At 34.7% G+C, this 27,992-nt stretch overlaps 1 protein-coding gene across 1 annotated transcript; it reads left to right on the forward strand.

Annotated features, from left to right (window-relative positions):
- The first annotated feature begins 41 nt into the window (after positions 1-41).
- Positions 42-27,979, forward strand: LOC123532486 (thrombospondin-1-like). The gene is made up of 14 exons (XM_053518522.1): positions 42-145; positions 1,020-1,061; positions 1,721-1,800; positions 9,415-9,483; positions 9,884-10,007; positions 11,796-11,918; positions 12,251-12,424; positions 14,056-14,141; positions 20,609-20,677; positions 22,123-22,282; positions 23,133-23,303; positions 25,849-25,928; positions 27,404-27,472; positions 27,834-27,979. Exons 6-14 carry the CDS (start codon positions 11,837-11,839, stop codon positions 27,930-27,932), a joined length of 990 nt encoding a protein of 329 aa, XP_053374497.1. The 5' UTR covers positions 42-145; positions 1,020-1,061; positions 1,721-1,800; positions 9,415-9,483; positions 9,884-10,007; positions 11,796-11,836; the 3' UTR covers positions 27,933-27,979.
- The last annotated feature ends 13 nt before the right edge of the window (positions 27,980-27,992 follow it).

Here is a 27,992-nt window from a genome sequence, read left to right on the forward strand (position 1 = left end):
CATAAATTGACTTTAGCTTCGGTTTGTCTTATCGCATTATATAGTTATCAATTTGACACAACTGCGAACATTTGCTTAAAGGGCATATTCCGATTTCAGTACGCGATGTGTCTAATGGAGGGGAAATTGACACGTTTCACAATATGTAAGTAACTATCAATATAGATACTGGACAGACATACATTGATACAAATGGACAAAACAAAGAGATAGGAAAGACATACATACAGACAGACATAGAAATAGACAGGACAGACAGACAGACATGCAAAGACACGAGACAAAGTGACAAGAAAAATATACAGGAAGAAATCAAATAGACAAGACGACGAAACAAGACAGACTGAAAAACTGACATGACGAAGAACTGAAAATTTGGATGAGAGATGTGTTTAAAATAGATTTAAATATATAGAAAAAACAAATTACTTTTCATTTGTTAAAGAGACCAAGGTCGATCAAAATCAAAATATAAAACTTTTAGTCAGCTGTGTGCTGTTTTTTGTTCTTTAAGATTAAACGTTTGATGTCAGTTTCAAAAAAAAATCCTTTCAAAGGTATTAGTATTTGAAAATCCTCATAATACATCGATCACACATTCTTGGAATTACATGCTAACGTAATAATAATTATGTGAATGTATGTATTTGCGTATTCATGTATGCTATTAACTACACAAAAACATGAAAATACATGAAATTGTAGCTACTGGATAATGAACGAGGTTACCAAGGAGGCTTCAAACGTAACGAGATATGACCCAGATAGCTTTTCTTCCACTAGATTTAGAAATATTTTTATCAGTTAACATAGACAATTTATACAAAAGGGAATGCAACTCATTTAAAATATAGCACGCATTCGAAGTCTAATGAAATATAAAGAGAACGGATTGTTTTTCTTCTTTAAGGTAACTTGAATGCAAATGTCGAGACGATCGTGAGTAAGAAACTATTACTTTCATCCTTAATATCCTAAAACTGCAGTTTCTTGCTTTCATTCATTACTTCTATTTTCAGTTCTATTGACAATCTACTTACTTCCCACCAAAGGAGCTGTGGGTATGTATATCTACGTAAAGAAGAAGGGTGTAAAAGGGCAAGGAATGCCTAAAAAGAAGTTAGTTTTAAGTGTTTCATATTCTGAAAGAGTTTTTGAAATCGGATGGCAGTTCGAAATTTATCAAAAATGGCTGATCATGCAGGCAGCCATTTTACTGTGATTATGACGTCATTTACACACCGCTGAATTCTTTGTTTAGCAAATAACCTTTTAAATAGATTAATTTCATATGTTTCTTGAGTGTAAGATGTTAATGGTAATTTCTTTCATTATATCTGGAAAAAGTAGAGACTTTATTTTATGGAAATAAGTAAAATTTTAAAACAGTTCAAATATTATGTATCTAGAAATTTAATATACCTGCCATTTTGTTTTTGTTGCCGTGGAAACAAAATTATCGCAATTTTGATGAAATATTTAAAAACTCTAAATTTCTCAGTTTGAGTATTATTTTTTATTTACTGCGAAATATGGCATGTTTTATTTATAAACAGAAGATAATTAGAAGAATATTGTAATTACTATACTTTAGGTGAATTGTGGACGATTCTGTTACATCTCTTTAAACATTTTAAACTACAAATGTATTCCTTTGTTATTGAAACTGGTAAAAAATATACAATTTAAAAAACAAGAAGTTTTATTTTACGTCTTCCAGATGGTTTGCAATGTTTCAGCTGCTCAAATATTGCTGATGCAAGCACATGTACAGGTGTGTCTCAATGTCAGTATGGTGAGGTAAGTATTCTCTGGCCGATTGGAGCACAAGTAACGAACACGGGAATATCATTCTCTACCAGCCTGGTGAGGTAAGCATTCGTTGGTCGATTTAGAGCACAGGTAACGTATCAACGTAACAGCATGGTGAGGTAAGTACATGTATTCTCTGGCAGATTAGAGCACAGGTAACGTACCAAGGATACTTAATTCTATGCCAACATGGTGAGGTAAGTATTCTCTGACAGATTAGAGCACAGGTAACGTACCAAGGATACATAATTCTATACCAGCATGGTGAGGTAAACATTCGTTGGCCGATTTAGAGCATAGATAACGTACCAAGGATACATAATTCTATGCCAGCATGGCGAGGTAAGTATTCCCTGACAGATTAGAGCACAGGTAACGTACCAAGGATACATACTTCTATACCATCATGGTGAGGTAATCATTCGTTGGCCGATTTAGAGCATAGGTAACGTACCAAGGATACATAATTCTATACCATCATGGTGAGGTAATCATTCGTTGGCCGATTTAGAGCATAGGTAACGTACCAAGGATACATAATTCTATACCATCATGGTGAGGTAATCATTCGTTGGCCGATTTAGAGCATAGGTAACGTACCAAGGATACATAATTCTATACCATCATGGTGAGGTAAGCATTCGTTGGCCGATTTAGAGCACAGGTAACGTACCAATGATACATAATTCTATACCATCATGGTGAGGTAATCATTCGTTGGCCGATTTAGAGCATAGGTAACGTACCAAGGATACATAATTCTATACCATCATGGTGAGGTAATCATTCGTTGGCCGATTTAGAGCATAGGTAACGTACCAATGATACATAATTCTATACCATCATGGTGAGGTAAGCATTCGTTGGCCGATTTAGAGCACAGGTAACGTACCAAGGATACATAATTCTATACCAGCATGGTGAGGTAAACATTCGTTGGCCGATTTAGAGCATAGATAACGTACCAAGGATACATAATTCTATGCCAGCATGGTGAGGTAAGTATTCTCTGACAGATTAGAGCACAGGTAACGTACCAAGGATACATAATTCTATACCATCATGGTGAGGTAATCATTCGTTGGCCGATTTAGAGCATAGGTAACGTACCAAGGATACATAATTCTATACCATCATGGTGAGGTAATCATTCGTTGGCCGATTTAGAGCATAGGTAACGTACCAAGGATACATAATTCTATACCATCATGGTGAGGTAATCATTCGTTGGCCGATTTAGAGCATAGGTAACGTACCAAGGATACATAATTCTATACCATCATGGTGAGGTAAGCATTCGTTGGCCGATTTAGAGCACAGGTAACGTACCAATGATACATAATTCTATACCATCATGGTGAGGTAATCATTCATTGGCCGATTTAGAGCATAGGTAACGTACCAAGGATACATAATTCTATACCAGCATATATGGTGAGGTAAGCATTCGCTGGCCGATTTAGAGCACAAGTAATGTACCTAGGTTACATCATTATATACCAGCATGTCAAGGAAAATGCTCCTCTGTCAATAAATCGTTAGAGAGCCTTAATTGAGCTTTTCTCCTTCAATGTCCTAGAAAGTCTCGTGAACATATAGGTTAATATATAATCTTGAAAATTGTTATATCAGCGCCAAGTTATATGCCGTTTACACAAAGTTCGTGATCAGCCTTATGAATTCCATTTTTCTCCCTCTCCGTAAACACTTCACGTAAGCCATCCCCATAAAACATGTCCTGAGACAAGCAAAACTGCAAGAAATCCGTGCATAAAACGTGGCAAATTGTGCACCTTCTGTGAAAAGCATGAAACTTGGCATGGTAGTAGATAAATATAATACACTTCACTTAAGCCTGGGATGCAGTTTGTTGAAATCCAAGAAAGCCGCTAAAATCCAAGATTATTATACCAGAGTTATATAGCGCCCTTTTCATGATAAACACGTTAGAAGGCGCTTTACAGCAACTGCAGCCACACAGGGCGCAAAATCATCCTCTACTAGTACAGACACAGAGCGATCTGACCAGAGGGACAGAGTGAGATAAAGCCCACAGAACAGACAGAGAGAATTTTTCAGATACAGACGTGTCCGGCTAACTTAGCCTAGCTCTTTCCGAATAGACCTCTGGATTGACAGCCAAGCGTGTTACCACTAGACCACCGGCCCACCTCATAATTCACCGTTTTATGAGAAAATGGCAAAATAAGTATGCATATCATGAAAAACTTGAACATCGAAATAATAGTAGATTATTATAGTACGTACGCATTGAATATGTGCACGATTCATATTGAAAAATCAATATGGCCGTAAAAATCCGAAATGGCCGCCAAATAATCTATTATTTGAAAATTTAAAAGGGATGTTAACTAAAACAGTACGTAATATTTATAATATAAACACTTTATAATCTAGAGAACCACACTGAGACAAAACCCATTACGGCCACAATATTCCAAGATGATCAGCTCTATGAATTAATTTATGGATCCGATTTATGGATTTTCACTACTGACACTTGATTGTTTATAATTTCCAATACATACTAGTCATAACTAGTCATATTGTATATATTTTCTGGACTGAAAATACACATTACCTTATCTAATGTTATTTCCATTTTTCGATACTTAACAGATATGTATAAAAGCTGTTTCCATTTTGTTTACATGCAAAAATTATGATTGAAGGTTGTCCCCCTTTGTTTACCTGAGTATCTTTGCCTTTGTTTACCTGACCTGACCAGGCAATCCTTGCGTGTATCAGTGCTATACACTGGGCACGTTAAAGAACCAGACTGTCTATTCGCAACGAGCTAGGCTAAGTTAGCCGGACAAGCCTGTATCTGATTTCTGATCTCCCTGTCGTGGGGGCTTTGTCTCACTCTGTCCCTCTGGTCAGATCGCTCTGTGTCTGTACTAGTAGAGGATGAATTATGCGCCCTGTGTGGCTGCATTTGAACTATGTAAAGCGCCTTTGAACGTGAAATTGATCATGAAAAGGGCGCTATATAAATCTGGTATAATAATAATAATAATAATAATCTAAAATGTCAAGAGTAAAAACACGACATAAAGCTCAGAAAATGATTTCCAGACATTTTAATTAGCAAAATATCATTTTACCGCATTATTTTATGTGAAAGTTTTGTTAATACAAAATTAATATATTAAAATGATTTTTAGAGATGATTGTTACATCTGTGATTGCAAAGAAAGGCAGCCATTGACTCAGTTAGGTATAGCAGGTGCTTGTCAGATCAGTAATTTGCCTCAGTCAGGTATAGCAGTTGCTTGTCAGGTCAGTAATTTGCCTCAGTCAGGTATAGGAGGTGCTTGTCAGGTCAGGTATAGCAGGTGCTTGTCAGGCCAGTAATTTGCCTCAGATAGGTTTAGCAGGTGCTTGTCAGGTCAGTTATTTGCCTCAGTCAGGTATAGCAGGTGCTTGTCAGGTCAGTAATTTGCCTCAGATAGGTTTAGCAGGTGCTTGTCAGGTCAGTAATTTGCCTCAGATAGGTATAGCAGGTGCTTGTCAGATCAGTAATTTGACTCAGTTAGGTATAGCAGGTGCTTGTCATATCAGTAATTTGCCTCAGTCAGGTATAGCAGTTGCTTGTCAGGTCAGTAATTTGCCTCAGTCAGGTATAGGAGGTGCTTGTCAGGTCAGGTATAGCAGGTGCTTGTCAGGCCAGTAATTTGCCTCAGATAGGTTTAGCAGGTGCTTGTCAGGTCAGTAATTTGCCTCCGATAGGTATAGCAGGTGCTTGTCAGATCAGTAATTTGACTCAGTTAGGTATAGCAGGTGCTTGTCATATCAGTAATTTGCCTCAGTCAGGTATAGCAGTTGCTTGTCAGGTCAGTAATTTGCCTCAGTCAGGTATAGGAGGTGCTTGTCAGGTCAGGTATAGCAGGTGCTTGTCAGGCCAGTAATTTGCCTCAGATAGGTTAAGCAGGTGCTTGTCAGGTCAGTTATTTGCCTCAGTCAGGTATAGCAGGTGCTTGTCAGGTCAGTAATTTGCCTCAGATAGGTATAGCAGGTGCTTGTCAGGTCAGTAATTTGCCTCAGATAGGTATAGCAGGGGCTTGTCAGGTCAGTTATTTGCCTCAGATAGATATAGCAGGTGCTTGTTAGGTCAGTAATGCATCTGTTAGTGTACAGAGCATAATGGAGTATTGAAACTGTTTTAAACTCTTTTTTGATATTGATATTTGTTTGTTTTTAAAAAAATGAAAAAAAAGTGTGAAATAATTTTTAAACACAGGCGTAGATGTATATTGACTAGCAAAAGTATGAAAATACAACTCCACTCCAAATAAGTGTATCAAAGGTATATCAACTATTGACATATTTTAATATCCAAACCACATGATTTGACCTTCTAGAGATAGTAAATGGATAGCTGCTTTGACCTTCTCAAATACTGCTACGAGAGAAAGCGAAGTTTCCTCCAGATACCTAGTCGTATGCCCCGGACAAGGCATGTCTATGAAATTACTGTAATCTACATCAGGGAGCATACAGTGAATACATAGCATCTCTCTTAATTTAGCACTTCATACGAGGAAATTGTGTAATATTTCAACCAATTTCCCGAAAAACGAACCGGTTGATTGTGCGCAAATACAATGTTGGAGCCTATTTCCGAAATTTGATCTGAACTTTGACTCTATTGGTATTTGTTAAATCAGTTAGAGAGGGATTTTTATGCACTTAATAAGTAGATAATATGGTTCTTTACATAGGATTACACCCAACAATTCAAGAAGGTTACCCGTCAACCTCTGAGATGCTGTCACCTTTTCAGAAAGAATCCAGACATATTTCGTAAATTTTCTACTTTGAAGTTTGTGATTCAAAGTTAATTGAAAAATCAAATCCTATTTCCGGTTCTCTCCATGTTGGGTTGTTTTTGGTCAGAAACAATGTCGGAACTACTGTCAACAATTGAGAATCTGTCTATTAATCAAATGAAGCATCCATAGTTCATACAGAGTTATTGAATGGGTATGAAACTTTGAACAGACTGAAAATTAGGCATGGAGTATTCAACATAATTACTTTTACCACAATGTAAAAGTCCTTCCAAGAATTCTAACAAGGTGTGACATCGTATGGGATATCTACTTTTAAGACATTTTCAAAGCTAGTTGTTACCAGACCCATTTCTTCTTCAGCGAAAAAGGGAAGAAACCTGCACATCCCTTGAAAACAACACCGGGGCTTCCAGCAACCACAGCTGCGATTTTTAAGTAAAGTAATTGCCATTTAATAAGTACTTTAGAAGTTTGTTGTCCTTTTGTATGACAGAACAAGTGCAACAGAATCATTGTGTCAGTGATGCCAAAATAGAGCTGTTTGCACAGAAAGGACAGCAGAGTGGTCATATCCTTCCTACATCGACAGCATTACTGCTCCTTGCCAAGAAGGTGATACTCAGCATAGTCGTCTGTCCATTTCTTCAATCATTATTTTGTAAATGATTCACCAACTGCTGAAATAAACATGTTTTAACTAGAAGTGCAGGTTGAATCAAGGGCCAGTCTATGGCAGCAGAACAAGATATACCAACATAAGGAACGATAATTAATTAAATGGAATTTACCATGACCTGTTGTAGCAATACGAGATCACGTGTGCATTTCCGTAGTAAACCTATACCCACAGATTTTATGGTGGCAATCTTGAATTTGTTTGTCATTTTGGATTTATTTACAAAATATAAGTGTAATATATGTTTAAGAAGCATATTTTACAAATATGTACTGCAATTCAACATTTCATGATTTTCACACAATATGCCCAATTGATGCCAAGAAGTTCATGGAAAAAATATTTTATGGTGGCAATCTAGAATTTTGTTTGCCATATTGAATCTATTTATCCAACGTCAGTGTTACAATTGATTTACAAATATATGCACTAGAATGCAATGTTTCATTCTTTTCGCACAATATGCCCAATTGAAGTTCGAATTTCGTGGAAAATAATTTTATGGGCGCCATCTTGAACTCTGTTGGCAATATTAAATTTGTTTGACAAATGTAAACTTTTGTAAAAGTTGTTTGAGGAACATAGTTTACCAATATATGCAGCGTTTCGTAATTTTTGCACAATATACTCATCTGAATAGCAATCTTGGAAAAATGGTTTTATGGTTGCCATCTTGAAATTAGGTCGCCATATTGGACCTTTTTCTGTTTGCATGTAGGGCTTATTTGTAGCTTGATATTTCTTTATACTATAATGCTTACTTTCTTTATTTTCTCGCAATATATACAAAGCTAGAGAGTTTTCAAATACAATTTTTAATTGTGGCGGCCATCTTGAATTTTGATGGCCATTTTGAAGTTTCGTACTTTTCACAGGAAGTGCACAATTGTTTCACAAATCGTGCACTTAAGTCATAATTTTCAATCTTTATGATTTTAAAGCAATTCCACTGATGCTTTTCGCAAAGCTAAAGGTATCGATATGTCTTTACCGTGCATTCCGGTTCATTCTGCTTTGTCGTTTTCTAAATCTAGTATAAGCGGATTGGTTTTGTTATGCCCCCCGCCCCCCTACCCCATTCCCCCACCACCACCACCTTCGAAGAAGGAGGGACATATTGTTTTGCAGATGTCGGTCTGTCAGTCGGCCGGCCGGTATGTAGACCAATCCTTTTCCGGATGATAGCTTAAGAACACTTTGGCCTAGGATCATGAAAGTTGATAGGAAGGTTGGTCATCACCAGCAGATAACTCCTATTGATTTTGATATCTGTATGTCAAAGGTCAAGGTCACAGTGGCCCTGAACAGTTAAATGATTTCCGGATGATAACTAAAGTATGCTTTGGTCTAGGATCATGAAAGTTTATAGTGAGGTTGGTCATGACCAGCAAATGACCTCTATTGATTTTAAGCTCAGTATATCAAAGATCAAGGTTACAGTGATCCGGAACAATTAAACCGTTTCCGGATGATAACTCAAGATTGCTTGGGCCCAGGATCGTGAAAGTTAATAGCGGGTTGATCATTACCAGCAAATGACCCCTATTGATTTTGAGATCAGTAGGTCAAAGGTCAAGGTCACGGTGACCCGGAACAGTAAAACGGTTTCAGAGCGATAATTCAAGAGTGCTTGGGACTAGGACCAGGAAAATTTATAGGGAAGTTGGTCATGACCAGTAGATGATCCCTATAGATTTTGAGGTCAGTAGGCCAAAGTTCAAGGTCACATTGGCCAGGAACGGTTTAACGGCCTCTGGACGATAACTTGAGAACGCTTGGGCCTAGGATCACAAACAAAAATTGAAAGGGAGGTTGACCATGACCAGCAGATGACCCCTGTTGATTTTGAGGTCATTAGGTCAAAGTTCAAGGTCACATTGAACCAGAACAGTAGAACTTTTGTTTACAGTGAGCAAATAATTTCTGTTCCTTGTGCAATTACTGAATGCATCAAGGAGGTGGGGGCATTTCGTGTTCGACGAACTCTTGTTTTATTGTAGTAAAATAAGACTATACACTTGAGCACCCAGTAGTATTTTTGTTTAGTTCAATTATTCGTAGATGATTTCAGATCAATGCATGTTTTCAGCGATCTCTTTCACTTTTCAGTCATGCTTTCAACATACGGTGAATATTGGAGACTCGGTCAATGTTTCAATGGGTTGTATAGATAACAAGGTACAGGTTTTCCACTTCATTTTGTTTGTCTTCTCTTCACGAATAATGCACACAGAGCTACTAATGTAAATTACAGAAAAATACAACAATTCTTCATGACAGCGATAACAATTTTAACGCTAATTTTGGTAGTACTTTGCAATTTATTTTATATAGTATATTTATCAGTTAACACAGCTATATTAATGAGTATTCGACATTTTGCCTAAAGTAATGTAGCTAATAAATTTTCTGTGAATAATGTTTTCGTAAGATATTGTATTACTTTAACTTCTGGTAAGAATAAAATTTTAAAATGATTTTCAAAAAGTACGTTTATATATACCGAATCTGCATTTAGCTCTAAAATTCGTTGCTTTTATGTTAAATCAGCTCTATAGGCATGCTTTCCTGTTTTTAGAATTGCAAAACACAGCAGAATGACGCATCATCTCCACTAGTGTATAAACGTCAGGCAGTGCAGTAGTGCACAGAATGTTGCAGCTCGGACAACTGCAATAAATATCTTTGTGGGCAAGCAAAATGTAAGCTATAGATACTGTTACATATTGTTAAACCATGAAATGTATATATTACTGTGGTGAATGCGAAACAAGTCGAAATGTATTTTTATTACCAGTATCTCATATGGTAGGCTTGTTTCTTAAATTAAAAATAAACATATTACACGATACTTAAAATAGTATTGTAAATAAATTCTTATGAAGGACCTTTGGAGCTTTGACGGAAATTTCCTTTTAAAACGATTTATAATGGAAGAAAAAACTCTAAATTAATAAGACCTGCATCTCGGATCAAGGACTTAAATACATATTGTTTATTTATTTATTTAGTTATTTAATGGAAGTACCTTACATATCTCAATCCCGTGTTTATATTCTGGATCATTTTTATATTATAGAAACGAGTATACCTGTCAACCATGTCATTTAGTCAAACACTACAGGGTCTGTTTAAAACAGCTAATTAGAGTAACCGGTAGCAACTCTCATTGTCTGTCATCTAGAAGTTGCATTTTCCAAAAAAAAAAAAAGCAACCTACCCCAGTGGATGGCATCAAATCTTTACTACAGTTCAAGAGATAGGGCCTAAACAACAAACTAAATTACATCACATAAAAACCTTAGTTGATAGAATATACATAATTATAACACTTTCTTGAGTAAATGTTTTATTTGTTTCAGTCATTGTTGATTTGCTTCATAGTGTCACACAATACACAAGTTATTTATATATACGAAAGTTCTTCTGTGCACCGTCCATTTCAGAATGTTAATTTTACACTGAGATGCTGATACGAATATTATAGAATTATGATGAAAACATAACGCAAAATCTTAATACATCTGCTCAAAACAGAGTGTAATTATCAAGAATAATGAAAGAGAACATGAATGTCAAAATTTTGTACTTAATTAAAATGTACCATGTAATGTACTTAAAACATGTAACAAACTTAATACATGAATACAATACATGTAATTATAAAAAGGATAACACGAATAACATGAACATTTAGAAGTTTAAGTAAAACAGGAATACTTAAATAAAAGTAAAAGGCAACATGTAAATTTGAAACGAAACTATAAGCAATGTGACATGTAAATGAAACATTTTTGCTTTTTATATGATGTCTTACGTATTTATACTATATACATTTTGACGAATCATTCTTAATTATGTTACGAAGATAACAATAAGTATTACCTTCTTTTAACTTGCACCTGTCCGAAACTTTTTGATTTACTATCTTGTTTATCTCTTGAACTCTTGAAAGAATATATTAGTTTTTGTACCAATGCTAAATTTCTGATATTTTTTATTCTTTTTTATAGGGAATGAAAGGACTTATAGCGTAATGGGGTTTTCTATAATTATGAAAATAGTCAAGTTTTCGGGACATAAAGAGTTATCTTCTTTCAATATTTTTAAGTGGGTTTATTAGATTTAATTCTAATTATAAAAAAATGGTTTTCGGGACATAGATAATTTAACTTCTTTCAATATTTTCAAGTAAGATTATTATATTTAATTTCTTAAAAGAAACGAGTATACCTGCGGAACATGTCACTTAGTCAAACGCCAACTTATCTGTTTATGATTCGATTTATTTACGGAAAGAAACCAAAAGTCATAAAGTCGCGCAATATTACCGTTGCAGAACTCGTGCATATATCCACATACAAAGTTACTAACCTATAATTATTTCACTACCACGACGTGTTATAAATAAATGAAAAAAAGTTTGATCGTTCATTAAATGCTGACTGCTACATAGCTACATAGTCATTTCTCATGTAAATATTTTATAGATGGGGCGTGTGTGGATGACATTAAAGTAGACTGTGCTTTTATGAATACAGTCAGTAACATTTGCAAAAACACTGAGCTAGCCAGGAGAGTGTGCCAAAACTTTTGTGGTCTCTGTAACACAGGTGCTATTTTCTTTACTTTACTATATTTAAATGAAGCTGAACTAACAGACGTTTCTTTAGTTGCACTTACAATCGCTTTACTGTATTGTTATCGCTTTCTGCTTACGTTTTTTTTTTTTTTTTTTTTTTCAAGTAGGTTAATTTATAACAATCTATCATATAAATTTTATTTTATAAAGTGTTATATCTACTCTTTCTTTATTCTAACAAACTGTAGACTACCAATTTATTAAACCCTTTAGGCTCAAAAACAAACAATTTAACGAAACAGTTACAAGTAGTTTTCTTATATCAAATAGACATAAATGTACATTATTTCAATACATAATAAGGCATAGACAGTAACTGGTCAGAATGGTCAACCTGGTCGACTTGTGACGCCACATGTGGAGATGGAACGCAAAGTCGAAGTCGAATGTGTAATAGTCCGTCTGCATCTACTGGAGCTAGTGTGTGTAACGGAAGTCGTATGGAAACGAGAACATGTAACATCCAAGCCTGTCCAGGTACAACTTTTGTTTAGTTATTATCATATATGTTTTAACACGTTGATAATGAAAATCTAACACAGAATAATTAAGAAATTGATGTACTTAGCACACCAGACACTGTTCCTGGTAGCTGAATCTGCTGAGAACAATGAAAACAACTCTCCCACAGTGAATAACTCTCTCCTTGCATGTAAAAATTTTTTATGTTTGATCAGTAAGGATATTCAGCTGTCATGGGCGATGGTTAGAGGCCACAATCAATATCTTAAATAGTGTGTGCATGTCCTATTAGCGAGAATTCTGCAAAGTCGACAGTTGAAATAAATCCAAACCCCCTAAAATACAATATTAAAACTCTTTTCTTTTTTTTCTATAACCATCGTCTGCCTTAATATTTCTATTAGATTGTTGTATGTTTAGGCGGGAAAAGATCATTTCATGTTGTTTTACGTAACTTCATTGCTTGAAGATTTACATTTTGGTATATAAGTAATGATAACTTATAACCGAAAAGACACACTGGAAGAGATTTTAAATACAGGCATGTCTGGCTTACTTAGCTCTTTTTGATTTCCTGGGTTTTTTTAACGTGTCCGGTGTCTATCGGGGATACACACGAAGCCCTTTCCTTGACACAACTAGTTGCGACCTTAGTTGGGTAGGAGATGATCAAGACAATTTCAAAAGTTTCCAGAGCATGTATCGTGATTCGAACCCCATGCCTATGGGATATTTGGAAGGAATTTTCTATCATTTATAATTCATATTATTTCGCATTCAAGTGTAGATCTAGTTCCGTACCAGTGAAAAAAAAAACAATTTTATTTCACTGATAAAGTTCAGTATTTCACTGAAGAGCATAGGCTAAAATAAAAACGTTTATTCTTTTTCAATACCGATTTATTAGACATTAACATGTGGCTGCTTCTGATTATGTTGGACGAGCAGTTTTAACTAGTAAGTGTTTAATTCCGGTATTTTCCTTCTTCTTCCAATAATAAATACCTTTTGAGCGCCGTGTGCTTCAATTAACTTGTATTTTAAGCGACAGAGATAAACGAACTTATATTGTAGCAGCTAAAACATTAAAATTAAACGAAATACAATAAATTGCTACGTTACAGTTAATTTGCATCTACCCTGGTGACAAGGTATACAAAATCTTTAATGTAATGCTTTGTACTTTCTAGGAGCAGATGTCCACTAATGTTGATTATTTAAACAAGAAACGTATCGATGTTTCTTATAAATTGTGTTTATGTGTGTATTTTATGCACTACCTACGACTCCTCTAGAAGACTATCAATTTAGTTAGTGGATACTGCAAGATACAGAAGCCGCTATATTTCCAGAGGCATTCCTGGTCCTTAAAATTGCCAGTTGTAAAGCAGCTATACTGTGGTACATTATCAAAATATAAGTAACTTCAGGTGGAGGAGTGAGGGGTAGAACTCACAAGCCCTAGTTTCGTAGTCGTCCGACAGTGTTACCACTTGACCACTGCGTTGATGGTGGGGAAACATTCATTTAAAATGGCTAATGATATATTCATGGGATAAAGGCATAGCTAATATGTGCAACTGTTATAATTTGTTTACCAAATTACATGATTTTTATATTGCACATTCATTTGATTTTTTTTGTAGATTCTCTAGTTTGCTACAGCTGTGACCATGGTCCGGCGTCGAGTTTGTGTTGGGACGGAAACACTGTCCAATGCCCCAGCGGGCACGTATGTCTTTCTCCTTGTCGTATGTCTTGATATATTTGCTACGAAAATAACTTTTACTATATTCATGCTCAGCAACTTTTCATACCTGTTTTGTTGTTTTTGTCTCGAAAATGTTTGACAGATTTCAATGAAAACCGGACACATGACTAAAATGATGATTTAAGTTAGATTAAACATAACAACGATAACAATTGAGTGTAACTCTCTTGGGCCTTGTCAGCCAGAAATAAAAATGTCGTAAAATGAGTGCAACTTGGTGCTTGTCGCTATACGGCAAGTAATGCCATTAGATAATTTTGCGGCTAAAGTTCTGCCCGTCAGGATAATTTTTTCATCATTTTTTCCTGCATTGTAGAATTTCATTAAACCTTGAGTTTTCTAAACTTAGAATATGCATGGAAAGTTAAGCCATCGTGTACTTGCGTTTTACTAGACTCGTTTGAAAAACTTGGACCTCACACAAATTTTCATAATGGATATCTATGGGAAAACCACAATTTCGATGACATTTCCGCAAGTAGAATTTTTCTTCTATATAGATTTTACTGAACATACTCACTGACATAAATAAGCATAAGGTCTATAACAGAGTAAAATGAAATGTGCATGTTCGTGTGCTTGTTTTGGAATATGTACAGTTCCAGTTTTTGTCGATACATTTTCAACTCCTTCTTCTATTGTATTTCTATTCATACCAAGGTCAAGTGCTCACGGTATCACAAACAACACGCACGTGGATTATTGTGTAAGCTAGGTCAATCATATTTGACAGTCCAATTTGGACAGTCTGTTCTATGTAAACATTAATGAATGACAGTTTTGGATCCGTCCATTTGCCGAGGAATAAAAAAAGTCCGCACATTTCAAGGCGAATTTAAGACATATCTTGGAATTGTTGAACAAGTTAAAATATTGTATATCATATTTGATCTTTATGAAGACAGGAACTTTTTAAACAATTAAATTTCAGATTGCAGTTAATTCATACAATGATTCTCGTTTCTGTATCCCGAGTCGATAATTTGTTTTATTTTACATTGTATAAATTCTGTCAAAATACGGCTTATATTTCACAATTACGTATGAAAAGGCAGAAAAATCCATATTGTACCTTTTGTATTTTATGTTATAGGACTACTTTCGTTTTAATATGCATAACCTGATACAGTTCCATAAATAGCGCAATGAAAACCTCATTCAGTTCTGTTTCAACATCAACAAAAAAATGAAAAGTTCGTTCAATAAGAAAACAACAAACAAAAAGGTGGAGATACATAATAATATTAGGTTATTTAACATTGTTCTGTATAATACGAGATATATTTGGACGAGTACCCAGCTGAGAAAACCATATTGAACGAGCCGCTAGGCGAGTCCAATATGGTTTTCACAGCTGGGTACGAGTTCAAATATATCTCGTATTGTACAGTTCAATTTTAAATAACCTTTTTATTCTATATCTATTTTATTTTAGTTTAAATTGGAAATGATTCACTAATTATTGTATTTCTGTCTTTCTCATTTCAAGACGCATAATCTGTACATAGAGCGCCTACTTCACCCGATTTACATTCGGAACATTTTCACGCGGTTCGGGCTTTATCGTATGTTTAACATGGGACTTTTTGAACCGTCTAAATACAGAAAAATACAGGATATATATTGTACGGTCATGTGTTGCAAATGAACGTTCACAGTTGGATAGACAAATTAGATATAGAATAAAAGGGTCATTATAACAGAAGCTAGATCTGGGATTTTGTATTCGGCTCTCGTGGATATTGCCAGGTTGGATCACACTCGGCGCATGCATGCCTCATGAGATTCAATGGGGCAAAATCCACTCGAGAGCCAAGCGAAGCATCCCAAATCGCGCTACTGTTATAATAACTCTTTTGTACGTTATCCAGATAAGTGGTTACATCCTTACGAACAATAGAATATGCTCTTGTGTTGATATCGGATACTATTTTCCTAGTGTGCATCAGTAGACATTTTGGTATTTGAAAATAAGAGTTCTGCAATGGTAATTTTGCGTCATATTAATATTAATCTGAAAAAAAGCCCGCATATTTCTCGATGCAAAACTGATAATCATTTTGTTGCATATTCATTTTTACTTATAAAATGATACACATTTTGTTCGTTTGGCAATTTGAAAATTATTGACGACAGGTAATCCATTTATGCAATGCCATTAGTGACGATGAAAATTACACGTTGACATTGAAAATTTTGACGGGTGTTCTATGTCAACTAAACAGATGTGAAAAATCAGTATACAGTTTCGGCTAATTCGGCGCGTCGGGTAATTCTGCGCACCTTCATTTGCATATTCACGTAAACAATCTCTGACGTCAATAAGCGTTTGTGGATGCGTTTACCTGACATTTTTACAACAATGTACACTGTTAAACAGTAAAAGAAGATTTTCCAACATGAAGTAAGTATTTTCCAAAGTATAGATGTTCAAAATCCACCAAAGAAACTGCCATCCTGAATGAAATTTGGTAACCACAACTTACTTTCATTTTGCTGGACAGCTTTGAAAGCTGTGATTACTTACCCGAAACGAGTTAAAAATGGCTGCCATGCTCCGTCGTTTAATGTAGACAAAATCAGAAACATCAAATAATATATTTCCCTCTATATAAAGCAATTAAATGCAGTTGTTAATGTGCACTCCTGTCAAAAATTCCCACGAAAATGAAATCCAATGAAAAAGATGAACACTTTTTCTCAAATGTCAACATTGCATAGACCTGGAAATCTATAGTGTGTATCATTATTTAAAGGTATAGTGCAAGGTCATACCCTTAAATATTATAGTCATCATTTGATAATGAAATTCATAGTTTAAACTGTATCTGAAGTGTAAACATTTGACAGTGGCCCCTAATAATACTTCAAAATGGAACCTTTTAAGTCAGTTTTTTGTGTAATACAAAGTTCTCAGATCACTTATCCACAAACCACTAATACTTTTCAAAGGGTATGACATATCTGGGATAGTTGAAATAGACTATAAACGACTTTCAGTAAGCATGCGCAGGAATTAGCCGACAGAAATGATGTAATGTAAACAATACGGTTTGTCAGCTGCAAGTGATATCTGACCCAGTTTCATGGAGGTAAGTTGCTTTTAAATGTTGCAAGATGTTAGGGAAAGGTTAATTCTTCACAAAAATGTGTCAAAGTTTATCTTAGGTGCGCCAAATTACCCGACAGCACAGTAATTTGAATTTCGTCGGTTCAGTAAGTTCAAAGTGTATTGCTGTAATTTGAAATTAAATAATTGTGTATTTTTTTATTTAAAGGTTACCTTATTGTAATCATTATGACTAAATGAGTTGTTTTTTTCCGATTGTATTTCTTGTTATGTTTTATTACAATAAAGTATTGTTATCAGTGAACATCATATCCTATTTTCATTTACAGCTGCCAAAAATATGGCAGAGATAATAACAAAAACAACAGGACTGGTGTGTAGTTAGAAAAGTTGCTAAGTCTAGTGCAAGTCTGACTTTTTGTTCAAGTAATATATAGTTATTTACCTGACTATCATTTTAATGTGCTTATGTGTATTCCAGAAACCTAGGTATATTGTCATTTCAAGTTTTAGATATTGACAGTTTCATGTTGATATTTTGTCCCATACATGTTGTATATATACCAAAGTTAAGTTTGTCTGTCCGAATATGAACCATTTCTATACATATTCAAGTTTTATTCTAACTTGACTCAATATTTATGGAATTAATGTCACCATGACTTAAAATAATTTTAATGTTCTTGATAATCTAGAAAATAAATGCAATATTTATAACCGTATTTTCTCATGAAGGTGTATCATGGGCGTTATTTATAACGTATGATTTAAATAATGCACATTTCTCATTCCAAACATGCTCCAGTCAATTTGCGTTGAATAATGCACATTTCTCATTCCAAACATGCTCCAGTCAATTGCTCCAGTCAGTTTGCGTTGAATAATGCGCATTTCTCATTCCAAACATGCTCCAGTCAATTCGCGTTGAATAATGCGCATTTCTCATTCCAAACATGCTCCAGTCAATTCGCGTTGAATAATGCACATTTCTCATTCCAAACATGGTCCAGTTAATTTGCGTTGAATAACGCACATTTCTAATTCCAAACATGCGCCTGTCAATTTACACAATATTTCTTTCCTGACATGTTTTAGGCTATTTTCATTGAATCCATACGTATTTCTCATTCCAGACATGGTTCAATAAATTTACACTGAATCATGCGAATATCTACGAAAGACCCGTGGTGACATTTCAACTTCATTATTTCACGATTTCTGCTTCCTGATTTCACGATTTCCACTTCATGAATTCACGATTTCACGAATTCACGATTTCACGAAAAAACTTCACGATTTCTTGATTTCACGATTTCCACTTCATGAATTCACGATTTCACGATTTCTGCTTCCTGAATTCACGATTTCCACTTCTTGAATTCACGATTTCACGATTTCCACTTCATGAATTCACGATTTCCACTTCACTATTTCACGATTTCAACTTCACGAATTCACGATTTCCACTTCACGAATTCACGATTTCCACTTCATGAATTCACGATTTCATGATTTCAACTTCATGAATTCACGATTTCCACTTCACGAATTCACGATTTCATGATTTCCACTTCATGAAATCACGATTTCACGATTTTTACTTCATGAATTCACGATTTCACGATTTCCACTTCACGAATTCACGATTTCCACTTCACGAATTCACGATTTCCACTTCATGAATTCACGATTTCACGATTTCAACTTCATGAATTCACTATTTCCACTTCACGAATTCACGATTTCACGATTTCCACTTCACGAATTCACGATTTCCACTTCACGAATTCACGATTTCACGATTTCCACTTCATGAATTCACGATTTCACGATTTCAACTTCATGAATTCACGATTTCCACTTCACGAATTCACGATTTCACGATTTCCACTTCACGAATTCACGATTTCCACTTCACGAATTCACGATTTCCACTTCATGATTTCACGATTTCCACTTCATGAATTCACGATTTCACGATTTCCACTTCACGAATTCACGATTTCCACTTCACGAATTCACGATTTCACGATTTCCACTTCACGAATTCACGATTTCCACTTCACGAATTCACGATTTCCACTTCATGATTTCACGATTTCCACTTCACGAATTCACGATTTCACGATTTCCACTTCACGAATTCACGATTTCCACTTCACGAATTCACGATTTCCACTTCATGATTTCACGATTTCCACTTCACGAATTCACGATTTCCACTTCACGAATTCACGATTTCCACTTCATGATTTCACGATTTCCACTTCATGAATTCACGATTTCAACTTCATGAATTCACGATTTCCACTTCACGAATTCACGATTTCCACTTCATGAATTCACGATTTCACGATTTCAACTTCATGAATTCACGATTTCCACTTCACGATTTCACGATTTCAACTTCACGAATTCACGATTTCCACTTCACGAATTCACGATTTCACGATTTCCACTTCATGAATTCACGATTTCACGATTTCAACTTCATGAATTCACGATTTCCACTTCACGAATTCACGATTTCACGATTTCCACTTCACGAATTCACGATTTCCACTTCATGAATTCACGATTTCAACTTCATGAATTCACGATTTCCACTTCACGAATTCACGAATTCACGATTTCAACTTCACGAATTCACGATTTCCACTTCACGAATTCACAATTTCACGATTTCAACTTCATGAATTCACTATTTCACGATTTCAACTTCACGAATTCACGATTTCAACTTCACGAATTCACGATTTCAACTTCATGAATTCACGATTTCCACTTCACGAATTCACGATTTCAACTTCATGAATTCACGATTTCCACTTCACGAATTCACGATTTCACGATTTCAACTTCACGAATTCACGATTTCCACTTCACGAATTCACGATTTCACGATTTCCACTTCATGAATTCACGATTTCACGATTTCAACTTCATGAATTCACGATTTCCACTTCACGAATTCACGATTTCAACTTCACGAATTCTCGATTTCAACTTCATGAATTCACGATTTCACCATCGTGAAATCGTGAATTCGTGAAGTGGAAATCGAGAATTCGTGAAGTGGAAATCGTGAATTCATGAAGTGGAAATCGTGAAATTGTGAATTCATGAAGTGGAAATCGTGAAATCATGAAGCAGAAATCGTGAAATAATGAAGTTGAAATGTCACCACGGGTCTTTCGTAAATATCTCATTCCAGACATGCTTCAATCAATTTACACTGAATCATGCGCGTATCTCATTCCAGGCATGCTTCAATCAATTTACACTGAATCATGCGAATATCTCATTCCAGACATGCTTCAATCAATTTACACTGAATCATGCGTATATCTCATTCCAGGCATGCTTCAATCAATTTACGACAACCGGTATGGGTGGAAGCGGTAAACATGGGTGTACAAAGATATCGGTAACTACTGAATATTTACCATATATAACCTGTTTCTTTATTAATGCAGAAAGTTTTTTTGGTTTCAAACTACCCTTTTATTTTAGATGATTACATAACTTTTTCCTTTCAACACGATGTCTGAATTCTACTTGGATAATACCTACGATGAACTATCAACATATTTGGTGCATAGCGCTGGCAATATTAGTAAATAAGGGAAATGATAATACATGTACAATGTTTGCAACTGCCAGTATCTGAAGAAATGATAAATATCCATGGAATATGTCTTGTAACAATAAATGCTCTTTAACCTAAGACTTCGTATGGCATTATTTGTATAATATTGGCAAGGTGCTAATTAACACATGAAATGAATCCACTGGACATAGAACAACAAAATAAAACGGTCAATAAATTACATTTTGCAAACCCATTGTTTTCAATTCAAAGGGCTTTTGCGTCAGGACATATTTACATAATCCAACCATAACCATAGTCCTAAAATTAATGTATTTAATACCAAAATGACTCCCCATGCTAAAGACGAAGCATTTCATGTTATATATACATACAAAATAATAAAGTAAACAATAACTGTTGTAATTTACCTTGGAGATATATTCTATCTGCTAGTCACCTGCGATGGCCATTAAAATGAAAACGTTATTAAAAGATTTGCATACATTTCAATATTTTGGTATTTCTATTCTATTGACGTATGTCCAACATATTTTGATGATAGATGATATATATCATGTTCCAGTATGTCTATCGTGATTTGGTATGACTATCTTTTTTTGCATACCTGCTATGCTTTGTTATGTCTGTCATATTTTGGTATATGTATCATGTTTTCATGTCTATCAAATGTTTGTATGTCTATCAAATTTTGGTATGTTTATCAGTTTTGTAACGCTGTCATATATTGGTATGTTTGTTATATTTTGGTATGCCTAATCTATTTGGGTAAGTCTATCAGTTTAAGTAAGCCTGTTAGTTTTGGCATGCTTGTCAGGTTTGGCGTGACTATCACTTTTTGATATGTCTATCATATTTTGTTATGTCAAAGATATTGTCGTATTTCTATCGTATTTTGATAGACATATCAGCTTTGAAATATCTGTCGTGTTTCGGTAACGCTGTCGTTTTTAGGTATGTCAATATGTTTATATAACATGTTTTGATATGTATATCATATTTTGATACGTCTATCATATTTCGGTATGCCCATCAGTTTTGGTATGTCTATCATACTTTGTATATCAGGTTTTGGTATGCTTATCATATTTTGGTACATCTGTGATGGTTTGAAAATTCTACCGTGTTTTGGTATGTCTATCATATCTTAGTATGGGTATAACGTTTTGTTGTGTCTGCCAGCCTTTGTATATCTAGGCAAAGAATGCGCAAACTTTATCCGACTCTTTTTCATTAATATATAAAATACTTATTTCTTACAGAACTGTAACGATATACGGTATGGTGACTATACCTGGCATGGTAACAGCACATTAAGCATTGTTGGAAGAGATATAGTTCACAACAAACGTTCATATGGCTACTGTTTTCAATGTTGTTACTATAATAAATGTAACAACCAATTCTGTTCGCCAGTGAAAAGTAAGTATGCTTAGTGGGAAGTGATTTTTCTATGATTTTGTTTCATTAACATTCGAAAAAATACGCTAGAGAATTAAAAACACAAGTTCCTGGCATAAACATTTCCTTTTGTGAATTAAAGAAACCTGATATCATCGAACTACATTAGCTAGATAAGCATCATTGATGAAACAAAGAGGGTTTTAGATCAACATATGCAACCACATCATGTTTCATTATACTAGTTTATCACAGACAAATTATTCTGACTGCCTTAGTTGTTTGCCTTCAGATTAAAATGTGATGCTAAAGCAAAACCCAAAATCTACCATCAGCTTGTGCAAAAATGACCTCATTTTCAGCAAAACTCCGCTGGCTTAGCAAAAAATTCAACTTTATTGTTTTATTGTCTGTTTACTCAAAAGGAGACTCTCGGGATGTTGTGGTCATTTGGTAAACATTGTTCATCACATAAGATTTTTTTAATATCCTAAGAGTGGTCAAATGGAAAGGTAAAACATTCTAGTGAAATTATACTAAAATGCACACCTTTGTAAATATTTTCATCTTTCAGGCTAGATGAACGTTTTGTAAATAAAACATACATTTCTTGAAGGAAATATGAATCTAATGTCATCTCTATACCAATTTCTTATAAAATACTAGTAGTTGAAATGTGAAAAATTCCATAAAATATTGCTTACATGTAATTAATACTACTACTAATTATGTTATTTACTTGGTCTAAATTTACATTTCTTTTACATCATGTCAGTTCCTAGTTTACACCACTGTTATAATGGAGCACCATTCATTTGAATTTAAACAAATTAGATGTCACTTCCTTATGTAAATGATGCTTTCTTTTCAGCACCTGGCAGCTGGGGATCATGGACTTCATGGTCTTCATGTGACGTCACATGCGGAAGCGGAACACAAACCCGTCACAGGGAGTGCAATAGCCCACCTCCATCAGACCCGAGACTTTACTGCGCTGGAAACAATACGGAAACAAGATCATGCCAGGAAAAGCTTTGCCAAGGTAAGCACGGGTTCCATGCATGTTAAACTGCTTTCAACTTTTGTATGGAATGCACACGTGTGCTGTTTATTCTTAACGGTCTACAACAAATAAAATTCAATTATTGTAATAAATTGAAAAGTCTCATTTTCAAAACTCTTCGCACCATTTATTTCATATTAAGTCCGGTTCAAGTGATTGTCACAAATTTGTGCAAATGCTAATAGTATGTCTATGGTCAGCATAAAAGTTCGGTAGATTTAAAATGCCTCACACAAGTACGGTGTAACTGAGTGAGATTATGATGCGAATACGCAGCAACACGATGTGATGGTGTGGTAGACTTGTTTTTCTGTTAGACTGAACATATTTATTTAATGTCCTTTCCACACTGAATATTGCTGATTTTTCTTATAAATCAATAATATTTAATTTAAATCTATGAAAATAAGGGTGAAAGAAAGTATATATACGAAAAAAGTTTTACTGTTTAGCCATATATGTTTCCAATCGATTTTATAAAGCTTATTCTTACAATGGCAATACCAAATGATAAATTATAATGTTATCAGCATATTCCATTTTATTGGTAAATCCATTTAACTACAAACTATCTCCTTTTTCAGCACTAATTTATCATAATATTCCTCTCTAATTCTATCTTCTTGAGTTTTTATAATACATGTGATTAGGCACGTTATCTTCGTGAACTCAAACTTATATAATACAACATGAAATGCACATGACTACTCCTCATAGATCTTACATAATAAAATATGTAGTAGCAAAATAATAGCAGCTACTTAGAACACATGTATGACCAACATTTCTGAAGAGTAACTGTACCCTAAATGATAATACAAACAATATGTTAGAATAAAATCAACTCATTAAATCCAAACAATAGCCGTGATTTCACGGCAGATGGCCCGGTAAGAACATACAAGGCCGCGAGAACTCGATGTGAATGTGTGATATTGATATAGAGATAATACATGCTTTTATGTCTGCAGGAGTCCTTATGATTGTTGGTGATCGAAACCGAGATAAACAAAACAAACATGTATTGTTGCTATTCTTGCATAAAAAACGTCCCACAAAGACTAAATGTATTGTTTTCAAAGACGATGACTTTACCATTCCGCTAAAATCTTAACTACCATTCGGTTGTTCTTAGAAACGGCCAACATGTTTTAAATACCCGTAACTGGGACACACAAATCAGCAGCATTGTCAAAAGCATGTATCTAATGTGTTTAAAAGATCCAATTGTATCAGCACTAATCTGTTAGTGGTAATAAAGCAAAAACTCCAACAAGCTAAAGCAAAGCAAAAGTTCCTTCTAGGGCACATCTATATGAATATATAGAGGAAATTTGTTTGTTTTAGTGTAAGATCGAAATATATTTCACCGAGTGAACACTATAATGCAATATTTTCACTTGTGGCGCAGCCACGAGTGAAAATGTAAATTATGGTGTTCACTACTGAAATATATTACACTGAAACAAACAAATTTTCCATTTATCTTATGCATTTTGTATGGTTTTAACCAAATTATATTCAGTTTGCCCGCGCAGCGTCGTATGCATCGCATCATAATGTGATAATGTCGAGACGTCAGGATGTCTTTGTAGAAAAAACTATAAATAGTTCTATTACGTTTTCTGAATTCTTTGACATTTTGTTATGATAAAATGTTAAATATTTATGATCCTTTTATCATTTATACATCTTTACCTTAACTGAAGACATTTTGCAAGGAATTTCCTATCATTTATAATTCATATCATATCGCATTCAAATGTAGTTCTGTACCAGTGAAAAAATAAAAATGATATTTTCACTGTTTGAAACAGTGAAAATATCAGTTTTATTTTTCACTGGTAAATTTCAGTATTTCACAGAAGAGTATAAAATGAATTATGATCATCTTGTAAACTTTTGGTTGCAATGTTTGTTTAAAATATTGGTCATCAGTGTGTGGAACCCCAGAATTGGACGCAAGAACAAGATCATTCTACCTTATTGGCATATATATTCGTTTTTATTCTGTTTAACATCCTAATGTAGCACTTTGATGCGCTAAACAGTCTACGTCCTCGCACACAACAAACATTGAGCAAGTAATCCATGGCTATAATTTAGTAGTATCTTTCCTAAATCTCGTGAATGTGACATCCGGTCATTCGAAGCGTGAATTTGTTGCGCACAATGAGAGGGTCGCAATGGGGTTTGTTTTCATATAGTGTTCATGCATTCAAAGGTAACGCCGTATGTTAACCTTTGTGATCAATAAGATGTTTGGCATGTTTCAACAACGCCACTTCTCCATCCTCAAGTTTAGTAATATGTAATCTACGAAGCGCGATCATCCAGAGAGTCACCTCAAACAGGAAAGAATACGTAACGTCAGAGGTTATTTCTAAGGTCAAGGGTTTTAATTGGCTACCTTGTAATTACAACATGTGACTTACCAGTTCTAAGTGTTCTTTCTCAAGAGAAGAACAAAAATAGAAAAATGTTGTTGGTTGAGTAACTTAAAAAGTTTCTCCATATAATGCAGAACCTCTGAAATGTTATGCCTGTAGCATTGGCTGGAATGTAGACGGCTGTAACACAATATCTACCTGTCAGCCTGATGAAGTGAGTATAAATGTTGTACAGCTTGTTAATTATAATAATGTAACACTTGAAATTTTTGCAAGGTGTCAAAAATGGTGAAAGTGTGAATTTTAAAGAGATTTGTTAGTTTAGGTGTCACACAACACATTTTACATTAGAAAAAGTAGTAGTCGTTTTCTAAAACACATTGTACTATTTTCCGTTTAATTCATCCCATCCAGTTGTTATTCGTACATTGGCTGATAAATAGTTATTATGTCTCCCACCACACAGTGGTGTGGTAGAGATATTGATTTACTCCTGTATGTGTATGTATATGTATACATTTGTGTGTCTCACAAATCTTGTCCGCACTTTAAGTCGAACATTTCTCAACCGATCTTCACTAAACTTGAACAAAATGTGTTTGCTAATAGGCCCTCAATCAAGTTCGATAAATAGTCAAATCGGCCAAGGCACTTCGGAATTATAGCCCTTGAATTATCAATAGGTCGCTTACTCCAACACGTAAACAGTATATAATTACAACTATTACTCAATTCATAGATTTGCGCGTTTTTGGTTGGCTGCTTCGCACGTGACCAACTTTCATTTCTCAATGAAGCCATCACGTATTCATTAGATCTAATTAATATGCAAATGAGTCGTTCGCCTGAGTCCATGACGACGGAATTAATGCGCGGAACACAGGTACTCTTAAAGCTTGCATTTCAGTAAAAAAAGGTTGCTTTTTTTTTTCAAATAGGAAACAAATGGAAGAAGTTTTGATAGTTGTAATTGTAAGGATTGCATGGTATTTTTCTGATATTCATCGATGTATGAACTGTCAGGAAGTTTACACCCATAAACACCTTCGTGTTTATGCAAATTAGGTGTAAACTTCCTGACAGTTCATACATCGATGAATCGCAGAAAAATACTATTCAGTTCTTAAATAAAGACAGACTTACTATTCAGATGATTAGGCAGTTGTGGGAGATTTGCGACCTCTAGTGTTTGTCTGCTTATCCGTTCGTTTGTCTTTATGTATGCGTGTCTGTCACGAAACTTGTTCGCTTAAGTGACTTTAATTTAGAATTTACTAGCATTGCCTTTTTTACTCCTTTTTTTACTTTAGTGAAATAAATATGCTTATTTGTTTGTTGTTTTGGGTTTTAGCCGTTTTTCAACAGTACTTCGGTTATGTAACGGCGGGCAGTTAACCTAACCAGTGGATTCGGTACCAGTACTTGTTCTCCTCAAGTAACTGCCAACTTCCCCACATGAATCAGAGGTGGAGGACAAATGATTTCAGACACAATGTCTTTTATCAAATCGTCACGGGGCGCCCGGGGATCAAATTCACGACCCAATGATCCGTAGATCTGCGCTCTCTCTACTGAGCTAAGCGGGCAGATAACATAAATATGACAATCATAATATTGCTAATTAACATGGATTCATTGATTGCTCGTTCGTAAACATTTCTATACAAATGTAGATGTTTCTCTTTAAAGGTTTGCTTTGTGAACCTTATCAGTGCTGGAATGGGTATTTCGTATGACCTAGGATGCACTGTGGAGGAGGTATTCTTTTATAATTACCTGTGAACATTATGAAGATTGTATATAATTGAATGAATAGAAAGTAAAAAGATTTATTATTTCAGTAAGTAGCTTTTAAGCAGAAAATATTTAAGATTTTTAACTAAATACCATTTAAGTATGTAGTTTCATTTTAATTATATCAGCGCCTTGATGATGATTTATTTCGAAATTCCAACCAGGTACGATTATTTATCTTTGTTACTGACATCATGCTGAATATCAAACACGTTTTAATACACACATATATATATGCGTGCTTAAAACGTGTTTGATATTCTCTATTACTACACCTATATTATATATTCTATATATATTCTTAAAACGTTTTTAAATATTTCAGCACTGTGGGAATGGCTCCTTTGTAAATATACCACATGTAAAAATCCATCGATGGAGTTGCTGTCGATCAAGCTTGTGTAACAAGCATAATTTGAATTGAAATTTCCCTTACCATGTCAATGGATAAACACAATAAAAAATACAGGCGTGCGTTTTATTT

The sequence above is a fragment of the Mercenaria mercenaria genome, chromosome 11 (assembly GCF_021730395.1).
Source record: "Mercenaria mercenaria strain notata chromosome 11, MADL_Memer_1, whole genome shotgun sequence".
Classification (NCBI taxonomy): Eukaryota; Metazoa; Mollusca; class Bivalvia; order Venerida; family Veneridae; genus Mercenaria; species Mercenaria mercenaria.